An 18440-nucleotide genomic window follows, 5' to 3' on the forward strand; every position below is an offset into this window, starting at 1 on the left:
GGGAAAATACACTCGAGATTATGTTCCAAAGGGAGCCATTTCGTTCAGCAACAAAGATACTGAGGGCATCGTACTTCCTCACAATGATGCACTAATAATATTCGTACTTATCAATAAATCTCGAGCTAAATATGTGCTTATTGATCCAGGTAGCTCGACCAACATCATCAGATCAAGGGTCGTAGAGCAATTAGGGTTACAAGACCAAATAGTGCTGGCGGTCCGGGTATTAAATGGATTTAACATGATGTGTGAGACCACGAAATGAGAGATAACCTTTCCAGTAAACACCGCCAGAACAACCCAAGAAAAGAAATTCTACGGGATCGAAGAGGACATGAGGTACAACACTCTTTTCGGAAGGCCATGGTTCTACAACATGAAGGCGGTACCCTTGACCTTACACCAGGCATTGAAATTTCCCACACCAGGGGGGAGGGGGAGTCAAAATGGTCTGCGGAGAATAGTCGGCTGCAAGGGAGATATTTGCCGTCGAAGAGGTAATCTCGGTGCTTGCGGTTTCGATATCAAGGAGCACGAGACCGACTAAAAGGAAGAGATTAAATAGCAATCCATGATACCGGCCTCGACCGAATCGGAGAAACATGAAAAACGAGGAGTGGACGAGGATGACGATTATGGCATTCCGAGATCATTCATAGCTCCTGATGACACACACGCCACCAAATCAATGGTTGAAGAGTTAGAGCAAGTCATATTATTCTAGCATCTACCGGATTGAAAGGTATACATGGGCACAGGGTTTTTTTAAACTAACACCGATTGTTTCACTTGGTCCCATCTTGATATGAAAGATATCCCACTGGAGGTAACCACTCACAAGCTAAGTTTGGACCCGAAGTTCCATCTGGTTAAGCAGAAGAGGAGACCGCAATCTGAGATCAAACATGAATTCATCAATGATGAGGTATCCAAACTTCTAAAAATAGGATCCATCCGGGAAGTCAAATACCTAGATTGGTTAGCTAACGTAGTGGTAGTACCTAAAAAGGAAACAAACTAAGGATGTGTGTGGATTATAAAGAACTAAACAAAGCATGCCCTAATGATTCTTTCCCTTTGCCTAACATCGATCGAATGATCGACACGATGGCCGGGTACGAGATACTCAGTTTTCTCGACACTTACTCCGGGTACAACCAAATTTGGACGGACCCAGACGACCAAGAAAAGACTTCTTTCATAACCAAATTTGGCACATACTGTTATATTATAATACCGTTTGGATTAAAGAACATCGGTGCCACCTACCAATGCCTAGTAAACCGGATGCTCGAAGAACAAATAAGAAAATCAATGGAAGTTTATATTGACGATATGTTGGTCAAGTCCCTACAAGTAGAGGACCACTTGAAACATTTGCAGAAAATCTTCGACATACTAAGGAAATACAACATGAAGCTAAACCCGGATAAATGCATATTCGGGGTTGGTTCGGGCAAATTCCTCGGGTTCATGGTGTCCAATCGGGGGATAGAGATCAATCCTGACAAAATAAAGGCCATAGAGGACATCACCATAGTGGAAAATGTCAAGGCAGATCAAATACTGATCATGCGTATAGCTGCATTGGGCCGGTTCATCTCGAGGTCCTCGGACAAAAGTCATCGATTCTTCTCACTATTGAAGAAGAATAATAACTTTTCCTGAACTCCGAAATGCCAACAATTTTTGGAAGAACTCAAACGGTACATGTCAAGCCCTCATCTACTGCATACTCCGAAGGCAGATAAACAGTTGTACCTCTACTTGGCGGTTTTCGAGGTGGATGTAAGTGGTGTCTTGGTCTGGGAGGAAGAAGGTACGCAATTTCCTATTTACTATGTCAGTAAAACTCTAGGCGATGCCGAATCGAGGTATCCTCACCTGGAAAAGTTAGCACTCGCTTTGGTAAGTGCTTCCAGGAAGCAAAAGCCGTACTTTCAATGCCACCCTATATGTGTTGTAACCTCTTACCTGTTAAGGAATATCATGCATAAGACTGAGCTCTCGGGCCGATTAGCCAAATGGACCATAGAGATTAGCGGGTAAGACATCGAGTACCAACCTCGAACCGCCATAAAATCTCAGATTTTGGCAGACTTCCCGGCCGACTTTACACGAGCCTTAATACCCGAAGTCGAAAAGGAATTCTACTCAACTCGGGGACTAAATCGGGAATCTAGACCCTATTCACGGATGGTGTCTCCAACGCAAAAGGGTCCGGGCTCGATACCGTATTAAAACCACCTGCAGGAAGCATAATCAGGCAACCTATTAGAACTGTAAAATTGACTAACAATGAAATAGAGTATGAGGCCATGATTGTAGGTCTAGAACTGGCTTAGAGCCTTGGGGCCGAAGTGATCGAAGCCAAATGCGACTCTCTCTTCGTCGTAAATCAAGTCAACGGGATGTTCGAAGTAAATGAAGAATGGATGCGGAGGTACTTGGACAAATTGCAGGTGACCTTGCACCAATTCAAGGAATGGACTCTGCAACATATACCCCGGGATCAAAACAGTGAGGACAATGCACTGGCCAACTTGGGGTTGTCTGTCGACTCCGATAAATTTAGCTCGGGGCAGTGGTACAACTGATGAACTCGGTGGTAGAAGAAGGTCACGCCGAAGTAAACTCGACAACTTTGACTTGGGATTGGAGAAACAAATACATAGACTACCTGAAGACATGAAAATTGCCTTCAGATCCCAAGGAATTGAGAGCCCTACGCACCAAGGATGCCAGATTTTGCTTAGTCAAAAGGGGCATTGTTCAGGAGATCTTTCTTCGGTCCACCGGCCAAATACTTAGGGCCAGGAGAGACCGAATATGCCATGAGAGAAGTTCACGAGGGCACTTACGGGAACCATTCTAGGACAGAATCCTTTGTTCGGAAGCTAATCAGAGCCGGCTACTACTGGAATGAAATGGAAAAAGATGCGAAAGACTTCGTACGAAAATGTGACGAGTGCCAAAGACACACCCCGATGATCCATCAACCAAGAGAGATGCTCCACTCGGTCCTATTTCCGTGGCCGTTTATGAAGTGGGGAATGGACATCGTCGGTCCCCTGCCATAGACACCCGGTAAAGCTCAATTCATACTATTCATGACCGATTATTTTCCAAATATGTCGAGGCTCAGGTGTTCGAGAAGGTACTTGATAAATAAGTCATTGACTTCATCTGGAATCACATAATATGTAGATTTGGGATACAGCCGAGATCGTTTGCCACAACGGGAAATAATTCATCGGCGGCAAGGTGAGTAAGTTTTTCGAAGATCACAAGATCAAGAAGATACTATCAACACCTTATCACACTAGTTGTAACAGGCAGGCGGAATCAACGAACAAAATGATACTCAAAAACCTGAAAAAGGGGTTGATCGGTTCGAAAGGAAATGGAAGGAAATCTTGCCCTAAGTCCTATGGGCATACCACACGACTTCGAAATCGAGCACCGGGGCCACCCCATTTTCTATGGTCTACGGATATGAAGCCTTAATACCAGTCGAGGTGGGGGGAATCGAGTCTCAGGTTCCAGTATGCTACCAAAGAGTCGAACGGCGAGGCTATGATCACGAGCCTAGAACCATTGGACGAAAGGCGGGAGGCTGCCATGGTCCGATTGGCCGCCCAAAAGCAGCGAGTAGGAAGGTACTACAACCGAAGAGCCAACCTCTGATATTTTTAAGTCAGGGACTTGGTATTGCGAAAGGTAACACTACACACCAGGAACCCAAATAAAGGGAAACTGGGCTCGAATTGGGAAGGACTGTATCGAGTTGTTGGAATAACCGTCAAAGGTTCATATAAACTCGAAGCGAAAAATGATGTACAACTACCTAACAACTGGAACGTGGCACGCTTAAAGCGGTACTACTTCTAAGGTACGAAATTAACTCCTTTTTAGTTTTGTTACATTACGGACTAACGTATGCAGGTACTCGGCCAGGGAAATATGTGGCTATTAGGTCTGAAAGAACGTGTTGCACTCTTTTTCCCTTAAACTGGTTTTGTCCCGAAGTAGGATTTTCGGTAAGGTTTTTAACGAAGCAACAGTAAAACGTGCTACCTTAGATTTGAAGATCGGCGTTGAACCATAATCGGTGATCGTTTGCATCAGATCAACAGTATTCGAGCCCTCACAAGTTCGGCCTCGAATACTGGGGGGTCATTACCCCTAGATTAAGATATTTAGCAAGGGAATAGAAAATTTTATCTGTCAAAATCTAAGGCTTGGTGTTTAGGATTCATTGTAAGGGCCAAAAGGTCGTGCGAATCGTGCCCACATATTCCACTCTAGCTAAAACATAAGGTTTATGCGCCTCCGATCGTGTACCTTGCAATTAAGCAATGAAAATTTTTTTTACTTCCCTTACACTTTATTACTGCTCATTTTACTTCTTCGATCCTGGATCCTAAAACATGCGGGCTACCCCAACTCGGGGACTGTCGACCGATAAAAATTCGAATGACCCGAGCTACCGAATCCTGGAGGCACCAAGCCTATTAGGCAGTGCCCGAATATGAAAGGCTACGACCACCCTAAAAACAACTCGGAGATGTCCGAAGTCCCTACTCGAAAAGTAAGGCCCTTACAAAAAATTGAAACATGTGAAAAGGTTACCCTCGAAAAAAATATTATCTAAGACACTTAAGCATCTTAAAGGCCTTCGATTTTGCCAAAGATTCGAAGCCACAAGTAATCCGGAGTTGCATCGAAATCGGGATCCATTCAGACCTCCAAAAAATGGATGCTCTAGAGTACATTTGATTTTATGCTAAGACATTAAAAACGATACGCAAATAGAAAATTGCAAGTAGATGCTTGAAAGTAAAGATACAGTATTTCCAATAAGGGGAAATTTTATATATTCCAAAAACTATTTACAAGGCACGATAAAACGACCTCAAAATAAACAAAGAAGAAAATTACAAGGGAAAACTAGAAAAAAAATAAGGCATTTGCGCCTGGTCTTCACCGGGGCTCGACTCGTCACCAGAACCGTCGGAACAGTCGGAACCCTCGGAGCCTTCGGGATTCCCAGGCTCATAGAGTTCCTTTACCTCGGCCTCGAGTCTCTTAGCTTCCTCAATCTCGGCCGACATGTCAAAACCTCGAGCATGGATCTCCTAGAGGGTCTCCCTCCGGAATAGCCACTTTATATAGTCGGTCTTTGTCTTTAAGCGGACCTCGGCTATCTCTACATCAGCCTTATACTGGGCCAACATTTCCTCGACGTAGGAGGAATAAATAGAAGTTTCCTCCAACCTGGACCTCAGCACATTATATTCTTGGCCGAGGGCATCCCGTTCCGTGACGACTGAGTTCAGTTACGCCCGGAGTTCATTGCTTAGCTGAGACCGCTTGTCGGCCTTATGCTTTGCCACCCGGAGTTGGTCCTTGGCCGATGCTAGCTCTGCTTTTGCGGCCTCTTTTTTGAAGCCAACAAGTCAATCCTTCCCTTCCACGCCTCGGTCGTGGCCTTGACCTCATCCATCTCAGTCCGAAGCTGGCCGATCAGGTCTATCTTCAAGGTCGAGGCCTCTTTCTGGGCCTTTTTCCAGCTCGGCTCGAAGAATTGGGAGGTCCTTGAGGGCCTCGTCTTGTTGTTCACTAAGAGTCCTGTACATGTCCTTCTTCCGGACTTGATCTTTGAGCTCGAACTCGAGCTAGCTGATCTCCAAGTGGGACCAAAAGAAGCTTTCATAATGAAGAACTGAAGCCTAAAAACAATAAAGTCATTAGAACACACCTAAAACTAAGCAAGGTTCGCAAAAGGGGTACGAAGGATAGACGCCTTACCCGGTTCAGTGCCTGTTGCGCCTCATTGAAGAGGTTGGATGTGCCTACTTCATTCATCTTTTCCTATTCCTCCTCGGTCACCAGGCAACGAAGGTAGCTGGCTACACCTACCGGAGCAGACAGGACTCGAGCATTCGCTGGGATAGTAAGAACGATCGTTCTCTTACGGTTAGGGTCCACACTCGGGGCAGGGAACTACTTTACTAGTTTAGGGCTCGAGATCGGCTTGCCCGCCCCCGAGGGCACATCCTTTTTTGGGACCTCCAGGTGACCAAGCCTGGAAAAGTCCTCTAACGTGGCCATGTCCATGCTGTCGAAGAACGTGTTGAGGGCATCATTTGTGCCCGGCACAGTCTCGTTTGATTTCTCCTTACCCGCTCGAGCCTCTTCGACCATGGACTCAGTATAGGACAACGTCTCCATGTTGTCGGTGACACCGGCTACCTCCTTCTGGACATGAGCGGCTTCTCGAGAGGCCACAGATTCCATCCCTCCCATCAGGTTCCCGAGTTAAAGGGGGATCGACCTCGTGGTCATCTTTCCCCACTGCCACTTGTTCCCCCTCATTAAGGGTCGACACATGAGCAATGAACTCAAGGTCATCGTCCTTATGATAGTCCCTAAGCCGATAGAGGGAATCGGAGTTTGGTACCCTGGACTTGGTGCTCTTTTTGTTTTTCCGGACCCGAATGGTCACCTTTTTCTTTTTGGCCTCGGTGTCCGGGGAACCCGAGGACTTCCTCTTCTTTTTCTTTTACTCCTCTGCGGCAGCCCCTGACCGTCCCGAAGAAAAGGGTTTGGCAAGCGAGGACAGATCATCGTCCTCATCCAATGGCCTAAGCTCGGTGGTCTTAGGCAAACCTGTAAGAAGAAAGAAGACTTAGCGATATGTAAGCCAAGTGTATGAAGGTAATCATTCAGAAGGGAGCCTCACCATGAGAACGGGCCTCCCACTTGCCCTTTGAGAGCTTGCGCCATGCACACTCGGAGTATGGCATCTGCTTGCAGATCCCCTCGATCCACTCCCTGAAGCGGGGGACTGCATTAGGAACTTGGGCAACCGCTGCACAACGATGAACACATGCAATTAGAAAAAGAATAAAAGGGAATGCCAAATACTCGAGAAGGAAAAGACTTACGGGGGATGCTCCACTTCTCCGGGAATGGTAGAAATTCGGAGGGGATGAGGTATTCGATTTTCACCCAAACGAACCTCCCCTGCCATCCCCGATCTCGGTCCTCGTCGATGCTCGAGAACAAAGCCTTGCTTGCTTGGCAAACGAGCTTGATCAGCCCCATCGGAAGATTCAGGGACTATATAGACGAAGTAGATGGTCGAGGGTGAACCGAGGAGCTTCGGTGTTGTTCACGGAGTGTCAGAGGAGGATTACGATCCTCCAAAAGGATGGGTGAATCTGCCCAAGGCAGACCTCATACCTTTTATAGAAGTCAAAGACTATGGGGTCCACCGGGGCGAGCGTGAAGGGGTAAGTGTAAACGCTTAAGTACCCCTCTACGTGAGAGGTGATATCGTCGTTGGGCCGGGGACGGCCACCTCCTTGCCCTCCTAATTACAGTCCACCTGGACTGTGGGTAGTGTTTCCTTAGTAACGGAGTATGTGTACCTTCATGCTCCCTCGCCTCGGTCCTGTTGACTAGAGGCCTTCTCGACATTAAAATCGTTCCCAATAGAGCAGTCCTGGGGTACGAAGCTCTTCAAGGAGGCTCCTGGGCCACCTGAGGAATGGCCACCTCGGCGTCTGTGGCTGGGTTGGAAGATGAAGGAGCGGTTTGCTGAGGCACAGATTTGGAAGTTTTTGCCATCGAAATCTGGGAAATATGAAGGTTTGAAGAAAAGATATGAAGATTTGAAGATGGGATGAAGATATGAAGATATGTGTTGGAGATTCAAAGAGAATGTATGAAGATTGAGGATGAAGATATGAAGGTCTAAGGAGCAATATATGAAGATTTGAAGGAGTTAAAGGTAAGTAGAAAATTCGAGGGTAAGTCAAAGAGTTTTGGCAGAAAGTGGAGAAGTGAAAAAGGGTCGGAGTTTTTATAGGGGAAGAACCATCAATACACGACATTTTGCATTCGAGGATAGTCAACCGGCGGCTGACACGTGTCCGAAGTCAGAATGACGCAATTGATGGGACGTTTCATTGACCCAACAACTCGGTCGTAACGTACGAAGGAAGGAACCGAAGTTCACTTTTCGCTTCCCATCGCTTCGATAAATCCATCCTCCGAAAAATAAAGGGGACTATATGTATACGGGTAAAATTGGGGGCAATATCTACCTCGATTCCCCGATAAGTGAACGAAGGGGAGCACAGAATCGGGAGATTGCAATCTAGGTCAGAGACCCTCCGTATCGAGAACCTGGAAGAGTGAAAGGTATATCCGACATCGGACATTGTAAAGTACGCGCCTCGGGCCAAGTGTAAGTTCTAGACCTCGGAAGGCACGGTGAACGATTGTGCATGACGGATAGAGGGTCGTAATACTCGCCCTCAACCGGATATCACAGAGTGAATCTCGCTCGATATCGATTATGGATCAACAATTACCGGGAAAAGAAATTTTTTACCTTTTTAAACTTATACTAGGATTGAAACTCTCCTACTATATAAAATGGAAGTTTTTCCTTTTGTAACACACATTGTGACACGCAAATCAAAGCAATAAAGGACTTCGTTCATTTATTCTACTCTCCATTCACGACTGGGCTCGATTCGAGGGTCTAATCGAGGATGAGGTCACTGTTCAATCTAAGTTCAGGCTTGGTCATAACATTGCAATTGGTTTGATCGTTTATTTCGTCTCTAATTCATTTATATGATATTTTTAATTATTTGTGTTGAATTAAATCATATATCCTTAAAATCGCGTACAAATTTAATTGTTATCCAATTTTTGGGATAACATCATCTATTCACTACTGATGCGTTAACAGTTTCGATCGATATCTTAAGCAGTCACCTTTTTGTGCATGGAATTAATTCTAATAATAGAAAACAAGAATATTAGGACCATAACACTTACTAATGACATATTCACACAATATAATCGGTAGATATAAACCACCTATTGATGAAACTATCATACAAGGAAAATTAAAGATTAAATTTGCTTCGTCAAAAGTTACAAGGATCAATATCAGAATTTATTAATAATTAAGTGATAAAAAATGCAATTATTCCTTTAATAAGTTTACAAACATTTACTGTGAAACAACAAGAAAAAGAAAATGGAAAAAATTATTTGGGACTAAACTTTAAAAACTAGCCCACGGGATTTTTTCCCGAATTTCTTTATTCCCACCAACAGGTCATGTCTCTCCTAATCCCAATTCTTTATGATCATCACATCTTCTTTTTCTTTTCTTTTTTTTTTCCATTAAAGACAAAGTCATTATCTTCTAACACTAATAGAATCATCTAATCAGATTTCTATTACAATAAAAACACCAATTAACTTGCGCAAGAGCAATGGTCATAATTTGTTTCGAATTCGAAATATAATTACGAGTCGGCCAGTTAGTCTCTTATCCTTTTGAAGAGTTTAAGTTTTGTCCTGAAACTCTATAATTAAGTTATTACCTATTTATAATAGGTAACTGTTTAGAGTAATATGATCTGATATAATCTAAATAACAGAGTAAATAAATTTTTACTCTTTTACTAATTACGGAAAATAGTAAAAAGACTATTAGGACCATAAAATCCACAAACGAAATATCACATACTCCAATAATAATTGGCAGATAAAAAGCACCTAATAATGAAAAAAGCTAGCACGAAATATAATTGTCAATAATTAGCATTGAATATTTCGTACTTAAACAAAAATAGTTACCACTTTTATCTAAAACTCAAAATCCGCAAACCCCCTAATCCAACTATAATTCTGTTCTATCACAAACTTCTCTTTACTAAAATCTTTATCCTACGGAATTTTGGTGAAATTCCTCTCTATAAATACCAAACTCTCGTTCACTTTACAAGCACTCAGTTTTTACAAAGCTTTCTTGTTTTTATCTTCAGTGAGAGATTCTTTTAGTTTTCTCTATAATACAAAAAGAGAGAAAGAGAGATGGATCTTGATCTTACACCAAAGTTGGCAAAGCAATTGCACGGAGGAGATGGTGGTTCTTATTATGCATGGTGTCCTAATGAGCTGCCTATGTTAAAAGAAGGAAATATTGGTGGTGCTAAACTTGCTCTTTCTAAAAATGGCTTTGCTTTGCCTCGTTACTCTGATTCTGCTAAAGTTGCCTATGTTCTTCAAGGTAAAATCTGGGTCCCTTGTTTTTGGGTTATGATCATAATTTGGGGTTTTTGTGTTTACTGTTTAGAGTTCTATATCTCCCACTTGGGGTTTTTATTGGTGTTTTTTACTTTTATGTTTATGAATCGTAATGGGTTTGTTGTTTTGATTTATGGGATCTTGTTAAATTTTGTTCTTTAGAATAAATATTTACTACTCCATTGTTTAGGAATTCTATAATCCTACTTGCGTTTTGTTGTTTTGGTTGGTGGGGTTGTACTCTGAGCCGTAGTCAGTATTTTAAACTTATGAGTTCGGAATTATAATCCTTTTTAAGTTAGTGGGTTCTATATTAAGAATCTGTATATATTCAATGGATTTGTTATAACAAATACATGATTTGTATCAAAGCTAATGGGTTTGACTGAGCCCGGAATCGTAAGGCTATCTCCGACCTGTACTTTTGTTGTAGTTTTGTGTTTTTAATGGAATTTACTTGTTTTGATTTGGGGTTTTGGTTATTAGTCTTGGTTTTGATGGTTTGGTTTAGAATCTAGGTCTTGCGTGATCTATTTATTACTATTTGATTATGATGTTAAGGTCTAAGAATTTGATCCCTCTTTTACTGTAAATCTTTTTTTCTTTTTTTTTTTGATTGTGACATGGTTTGAGTAATTATGATTTAAATTGTTAAGATCATTCTACTTTGAGTAATGATAGTTGGTATTTATGACCAATTAGTATAGCACCTAGGTTTCTATTTACTGCTATAAAGAGAGCTAAGCTATGCATATATGATACAATTCTATATTACTTGGTTACTTTGTAAATACTTCCTGTTAATTACTGTGAATTGTGTGGTTGAATTAAAGATTTAAATCCGTAAGTTTCTTGATGCCTAATGATTTTGTGATAGTGTATGGTAGTATATGTAGCTTACAACTTTTAAATACATTGTATACAGATCTGCTTATTGAGTTCTTTTCTGAAAATTTATCTGAATTCTATCAGGTTCTGGAGTTGCTGGAATTGTTCTTCCAGAGAAAGAAGAGAAGGTGCTAGCGATTAAGACGGGCGATGCTTTAGCCCTCCCTTTTGGTGTTGTAACATGGTGGTACAACAAAGAGGACACAGAACTTGTGATTCTCTTCCTTGGTGATACCAAAACTGCACACAAAGCTGGTTCATTCACCGACATGTACTTGACCGGCTCAAATGGCATTTTCACTGGTTTTTCAACTGAATTTGTTAGCAGGGCATGGAATTTAGAAGAGAGTGTTGCTAAAACTCTTGTTAGCTCCCAAACTGCTCAGGGTATCGTGAAGCTTGACTCAGGCTTCCAAATGCCTGAGCCTAAGCAAGGCCACAGGGACGGCATGGTTCTCAACTGTTTGGAAGCCCCGTTGGATGTTGACATTAAGGGTGGTGGAAAGGTTGTTGTTTTGAACACCAAGAACTTGCCTTTGGTCGGCGAAGTTGGACTTGGTGCTGATCTTGTGAGGTTGAATGGAAGTGCTATGTGCTCTCCCGGTTTTTCATGTGATTCAGCTCTTCAGGTAACTTACATTGTTAGAGGCAGTGGCCGAGTTCAGGTTGTTGGCCCTGATGGTAAGCGCGTGCTTGAAACACACATCAAGGCGGGCAATCTCTTCATTGTTCCAAGGTTCTTTGTCGTCTCCAAAATTGGTGATCCTGATGGCATGGACTGGTTCTCTATCATCACTACCCCTAAGTATGTATTTTCATTTTTATTTTTGTTTATGTCAATATACTAATTTACTTAACCAATTTCTAACCTTAAACAAACTTTTATGTGGCAGTCCAATTTTCACTCACTTGGCGGGAAGGACTTCAGTGTGGAAGGCGCTATCGCCACAAGTGCTGCAGGCTGCTTTCAAGGTTTCACCAGATGTAGAGAAGCAATTCAGCTCAAAGAGGACTGCAGAAGAGATTTTCTTCCCACCACCAAACTGATTTGATTGACCAAAGTTTACATCCTTTAATAAACTTAGTAATAAGAGTAGTAGTATTAGTAGTATAGAGGTTTTGGAATTGATGGTATACTGTTTTTGATTTGGATTTTTCTTTTGGCGTTCGGAACAAGAGTATCTTTGCTCTTCAGTCTTCATAATAATATCCTAGTTTAGTTAAGTATCTTTTGTTGGTTGCCGTTTTTTTTCTGAATTTGATCAGCTATTAAATCTAGACTGGTACTGGTTTCTCTTTAAGTTCCACAAGTATTAGAACATATATAAATTGCCTCATTTACCAAAATTTCAATCTTTGAAGAGGAAGATAGTTAAAATTTACAAATCTAAGAGAAAAAGAGATCATCTATTCTGATATTCTGACTAAGATATCTTGATCATATATGAGTTTCTTTATATAAATTTCCACTTTCCAGCTTCAAACCAAATAAAATCAATTGCCACATTGCTCTTTAGTTCAAGGTCTTAGACTTTCAGGAGTTATATCTTCAAAACCAAACAAAAAAGTTGCCAATTATTTAAAATCAGTTTGCAAATAACATTCTACAACAAGTGCTAACCAAAAAAAAAACAAAGGGTTAAGTTGCCAAAAGAGAATAGTTAAAGACTTACAGGGGCCAGTCGACGAAAGTTAAAAAGTTAAAAGGGCTCCGCTGCATTTTCCTCCTTTTATAAGTACTATATTATTCATTTCATTTTCATGGCGTTCCCTCCATCTTCAGTATAATAACACGCCAAAGTTCGAAACTGCGTATCACTATTGTTAGTTTGGGGAATTGGAATTGGGAAGAGAAAAACTCAAAAACAGATGCCGCTATTCAGCTCAATGGAGTGTGATTACCCATTAATCGACCCCAATTTCCGCGACTTCTGTGCTTCTCACGCCATTTATTCAGGTTCCCTTTTCTACACACTCATTTTTTTCCCCAGCTCGTTCTTATCAGTTTGAAGAGTCGACTTGTTCTGTGGATTAGCTCTAATTGGTTAAAAAAAATTGGCTATACCTTTTCCCCCTTTCTATTTTTGGGGATTCCATACATAAATATATGTGTGTGTGTGTGTGTGTGTGTGTGTTGGCGGAGACCTGAACTTCAAGTTGATGTCACTTTCTTTTTGTAGTGCCAATGTCGTTCCTATATTTCTTTTGCTGATATGATTTTGGGCAAAATATCCTCTGTTAGACTACAATTTTATGCAACTTAGCTCAATAGGTCACGGGTTTAAGTCGTGGAAGCAGCCATTAGTGCTTGCGTGCGGCCCTTCCCAGATCATGCGTGAACGCGGGATGCCTTGTGCACCAATCTGCTCTTTTTTAGCTCTAAAAGATAAATAACCGGATTTATAGATAACAAAAGTGGTGGATATAATTCTAGGACACCCTAAAAAAACACAATGAAATAAAAGTGGGTCTAAAGCATCTTTAAATGAAGAAGTATTGGAAAGTCCAGAGAAAAAGTTTAGCATGGAGGAAAAAGTTTTCCTAAAGGGGTGGACACAATTCTAGGACACCCAAAAAAAGATAGTAAGAAAGTTATTGGAACATAGGATAATGGATAAATATGAAGTTTATGTATTTCAGTAAATATTATTTTGTTCTTTTGTTTTTGCAGTTGAAGATTTTCTTCTACATGATCTTTACGTGTTAGTGATTTCAACAGAACAGCATCATAATTCTGAGAGATTGAAGGAGGTTTGATCTGCCTCATATGTAGTTTTCATATATCTGTCTTTTGGTATTTGATATTCCTATAATGATCTGATACATCCGTTTTACTTGTAATAAAATAGGGCATCACTCAGGTTCTGACTATCATCAATGGTCAGCATCAACCATGGGTAAATGGTCAGGAGTTGTTGGATGATGCTTTACAGAATAAACGCTCCTTGCCTACTGGATGTAGAAGGTACCAATGCTTGAACGCCCCATACTTTTATAGCTTCTTTGGCAGTAGATAACTGATGAATAGGACTACACTCGACCAGCATAGATGCGTTTCTTCATGGTGGATTAAAGAAGGGACATTTGACAGAGCTAGTTGGCCCGTCATCCTCTGGTAAAACACAAGTAAGAGTGTATTGATAATGCAAATTCTTTTGACATATTTTCTGTGGAGATTGTGTTGATTTCTGATTTTTGTTTCTTTGAAGTTAGATAAATCTTATGATTATTGAATTATTGAAGCATGTTTCATCTTTGAAGCCTCGTTTAGCTCTCAATTCTGTTGCTGATTCAAGATTATATTTTGGTCCAGATTTGCTTACGAGCTGCTTCAAGTGTTGCGGAAAGCTGGGGCAAAATCATTTTCTTGGACTCTGGAAATTCTTTCTCTTCAAAACGTGTTGCTCAATTTGTCACTCAGACATCAGATCCTTCTGCTTATGAGGTCAAACATGTTTCTAGCCTTTTGGATTAACCTTATTTCTTTGTCTTATGTTCTCATGTCTAAACTTACCAAAGAAACAATGAATAGACGTTTTCAACTGTGATTCCCTTAATTTTGTTATTTGTTGCTACCTAGGTAGGATACAACTCGGTTGGAGTTTCAGAAATCTCTGTGTTGATTGGCACACCAAAGTATCCAATGAAAGTTAGGGGTAGTGCTGAAACTTCTGATTAGATTACTAGATGTTTTTGTGTATGACTCCACATTCTCTATCTTACATATGCGGTGGTGAACAGAAAAAGGATACTTGCAGAATTGTTGGAAAGTCAATTCCTTATTCACTCTTTTGTAATTCTTTCTAGTTGATTTCCTTTATCATCATAATAGCTCTAGTTCTGTCATCAAATCATGGTATCATGTAGTTGATACATCATAAGTTGCACAGATCCATCTGATTATAGTTTATGACAGTTCCATAATTCGTGTTGAATGAATGTAAATACAAGAACTATGCTGTAAGAAGTTTCTTTGCGCTGCTAATTAACAAAACAAGTTGAAGTTAGAAGTTGATTATTTTATTTTTTCCTTTCTACTACTGACATGTGAACCAACAAGGACTGATTTGTACAGATTCATACTCCAATAGGACTTTCATTTCTCTTAGTAGGTCACATAGATTAGGCTTCCTCTTGTCCCAAATTCAGTTACATATGCAACATTGAATATCTACTAACTGGAGAATGTACTGTACAAATTAACGTTTGTCCAGCATGAATAATAGGGCTCTGGAGATTTATCATGCAAGATTGCAAGTTGCTGTCAATACCGTTTTCTCTCTCTGACATTTAACTCTTTCTGTAGGTGGACAGGGCCCTTCAAGCAGTAATGAACAACATAGTATGCTTGTCAGTGTTTGACATTTTTACACTGTTTGAAGTGCTTCATCAGCTAAAGAACAATCTCATATCTCAGGTTTTTGGAAATACAATGCTAAAATTTCTCTACTCTCATCTCATCTCCTTTTCCCTATTACCATGGATTGGGTACGAGTCCTCAGGGCACTCATTTCCGTGGGTATGATATGCAGGTAGATCAGCATATAAGTATGATTATCATTGACTCAATATCATCACTCATTACACCAATTCTTGGAGGAGGTGGTGCACAAGGTAATTTTTCACTAAAAGATGAAATGGTAATAACTTTATGGTTGTAATTTTTAATTATCCTTATTTATTAGTATATACTTTCTTAAGCAATTTAAGATTTAAGTTGTAGTTTCTTTATTTTAAGAAATATTTATTTTGTTCTTTTTAATGTAGTTTATTGGTTGACGAACTACAAATTCTAGGTTTAGATTTAGTTGTTTTTTTTCCTTTAGTATTTATATTCTAACTAGTTGGGATTGAAACTTAGTTGTTGATATATGCTCTCAGACATAATGCATCATTTGTGAGTTCCCCTACAATTTTTTCGTCGATTTGTTGTTTCTGCTGTCTACTATCCTAGTGCAAACTTGTTTCTAGGTATCTGATGGACGATTGCTTGTGAAAAAGATGTTAAATGGGAATAAAGGGGTAAATGTGCAAACTTAGCTTCCTACACTGATATTAATCTTGCTTTTCTGGATTTCGTTTCTTCCAAATAAATTTAATTTTATCCTGAGTTTCTTCTTCCATCTATAGGCAGCAGATGATTTGGTTTTTCCCTGCGGTATCATGTCCACAGATTTGTCAATTTACTTTTGTTGAATGAAGGAACAAAAATAGTGGAGAAATGTATAGAAGCTTTGCCATGTTCACTGCATAATTTGTTTCATATGTCTGAACTGTTTGTTGAAGTAGAAAACTTAAGTTTAATTCCATATATCAAAACTACCTGCTTGACTACTGATTCTCGAAGTAATAACTAAAGGGCTTGTTCTTTTTGCGTGAAACAGGACATGCTTTAATGGTTTCAGTGGGATTTTTACTAAAACGATTAACACATGAACATGATATCTGCATTTTGGTAAGTTTGGCAGTAACATAACATTAGCATGCTCTCTTTGCTGCAGCATTATTCATTCTCTATGGGGTATCATCTTTTGTCTTCTAATGCGCTTTTTTAACTGATGGATTTGATTTTCTTTTAACTGGATCAGTGGATTAGGCACATCAGCCAGAAACTTGAACGCGTCAAGTTGTTATATACTTACCATATGAACCTATTAATGGTTTAGATCTTCTAAAGGGAACTTCAGTTTTGTATTGATCCACATATTTCAAATTGGACTCAACAAGTAAATTCTAATTAAATTCCTATTTGTCCACCCGAACTTTTCTCTGTAAGTAATGGGGTATTGTAGTTCTACTTTCATTATAGGCTGTTAGTTTGCTAGATATCCTAATTGTGGACCTCATATAATATCTATCCTTCTGTGCTAGGTTACCAATCACATGGTGGCCGGTGAGAAAGGTACTTCCAAGCCAGCACTTGGGGAGAGTTGGAGGGGCATCCCGCATGTTAGACTTCTGTTATCCAGAGACCACACTCGGAACATCAGCAGCATGTCAGTACTTAGACACCCACACATGGTATGTTTCTTGCAAGAATAGCTCTATTGTTCAAACTTGGTTCTCAGCAACTTATCGAACTTCATTAGACTAATCAACCTAAACACCTGACTTTGCAACATCAATTTTTGATTCTGGATTTTGGTTTTATAAAGCTATAATGAAACACCATCATTGTGTCATGAAGATTAATTTCTAATAGTGGATATTTCATCCAGGCTACAGGAGATAGAGTTGAGTTCGAGGTACAATGATATCAGGCTTTATAATGCCTGAGAATCTTGGCTTTTAGTTTATCCAGGTATCGACTTGATGCTGTGGAATTGTAGAGGAAAATGTCAACTAATATATTTGTTAGGAAAGAAGAAAGATATGGCGACCTTGTGAGATGGAGATGAAGCTACGAGACTACTACATGTTTTTACTTTTATATGAAATGGATTGTGGTTCGTATTTTGTAGTCTCTCATTTGGACTGAGATGAAACTAATATTATTTTGACAGAAAATATTTACTGAATATAGAGGAGAAAATTACTTTCTTAATCAAAATTGTGAGTTGATGCTTGTATGGGTCAAAATCTGTTATAGAATATTTAAGATAAGATAACACTAAAGAAAGAGTCCTCGAGTTGTCGTCAGTCGAGGTTGACTAGGAAGTAGCGAGATTCGCGGTCAAGATGTCAACAATAATCGAGGTCGAGCACCGTTGATTAAGTTGTAATGGCTATTTTTTGAAATAGGATATTAAAGAGAATATTCTAGTGGATATTTTCTGCATTTGTACTATTAGGGTTTATTAGGAAAATGTCTCATATAAATAAAAAAATAGACAATGATATGGGGCATGTGACATTCATTTGATAAGAACAAACTTTTGACAAAAGATTCTCTCTTACTAGGATATAAACACTACCTTTTTATCAAGATTCTCGTTCATATTATTCCATACTTTTCCATTAGATCCGAGAATAATTTGAACATTCTAGGATTTGTCTATCATTCATCATTGTCAGGAGGAACAACCATCTAGTTCATCCTTTATTGGGTGAATCATTTCTCCTATTTACTTAAATGGCTTTTATTGTTATTTGTTGATATTAAGTGCTATATTATTGCTCGTACTTTTTGGAATAGTTATTGCACGTTGCTATCAATCTACCACCAGATCTGTTTGACATTAGTCACGTTTTCGGAACTCATAACTAGAAATATTATTATTAACTAGGTTTAACTTATTATCATATAGATTTAATTATTTGAACCAAAAGCTACATTTTTGGTCAAACAATTTGGCGCCTTCTGTGGGGATTTCTTAGTTAAGCTTTTAGTTTCTTCTAGATCTACAGCCAATATGGGTCACTAACGTAAAACAAAAGAAGCAAAAAACAAGATCTCCTTTCTTTGTACGTACAAATCCCAACATGGC

At 39.9% G+C, this 18440-nt stretch overlaps 2 protein-coding genes across 5 annotated transcripts; both read left to right on the forward strand.

Annotated features, from left to right (window-relative positions):
- The first annotated feature begins 9768 nt into the window (after window positions 1-9768).
- LOC107806600 (glutelin type-D 1-like) lies at window positions 9769-12237 on the forward strand. Its single transcript, XM_016630788.2, has 3 exons — window positions 9769-10108; window positions 11098-11818; window positions 11907-12237. Exons 1-3 carry the CDS (start codon window positions 9913-9915, stop codon window positions 12058-12060), a joined length of 1071 nt encoding a protein of 356 aa, XP_016486274.1. The 5' UTR covers window positions 9769-9912; the 3' UTR covers window positions 12061-12237.
- A 508-nt stretch (window positions 12238-12745) lies between these two features.
- Window positions 12746-17563, forward strand: LOC107806596 (DNA repair protein RAD51 homolog 4). 4 transcript variants are annotated; one of them, XM_075222094.1, is made up of 10 exons: window positions 12747-12970; window positions 13685-13764; window positions 13863-13978; window positions 14058-14139; window positions 14327-14458; window positions 15320-15430; window positions 15546-15627; window positions 16398-16468; window positions 16885-17034; window positions 17239-17563. In XM_075222094.1, the coding sequence occupies exons 1-10, from the start codon at window positions 12883-12885 to the stop codon at window positions 17287-17289; spliced, it is 963 nt and encodes a 320-aa protein (XP_075078195.1). In that variant the 5' UTR covers window positions 12747-12882; the 3' UTR covers window positions 17290-17563. The 4 variants fall into 4 exon arrangements, 2 of the variants coding, with proteins under 2 accessions (XP_075078195.1, XP_016486267.1); XM_016630781.2 differs by having other exon boundaries at window positions 12752-12970; window positions 17232-17563; XR_012695038.1 differs by lacking the exon at window positions 16398-16468 and having other exon boundaries at window positions 12746-12970.
- Window positions 17564-18440: the final 877 nt, after the last annotated feature.

Source organism: Nicotiana tabacum, chromosome 9, assembly GCF_000715075.1.
Source record: "Nicotiana tabacum cultivar K326 chromosome 9, ASM71507v2, whole genome shotgun sequence".
Taxonomy (NCBI): domain Eukaryota; kingdom Viridiplantae; phylum Streptophyta; class Magnoliopsida; order Solanales; family Solanaceae; genus Nicotiana; species Nicotiana tabacum.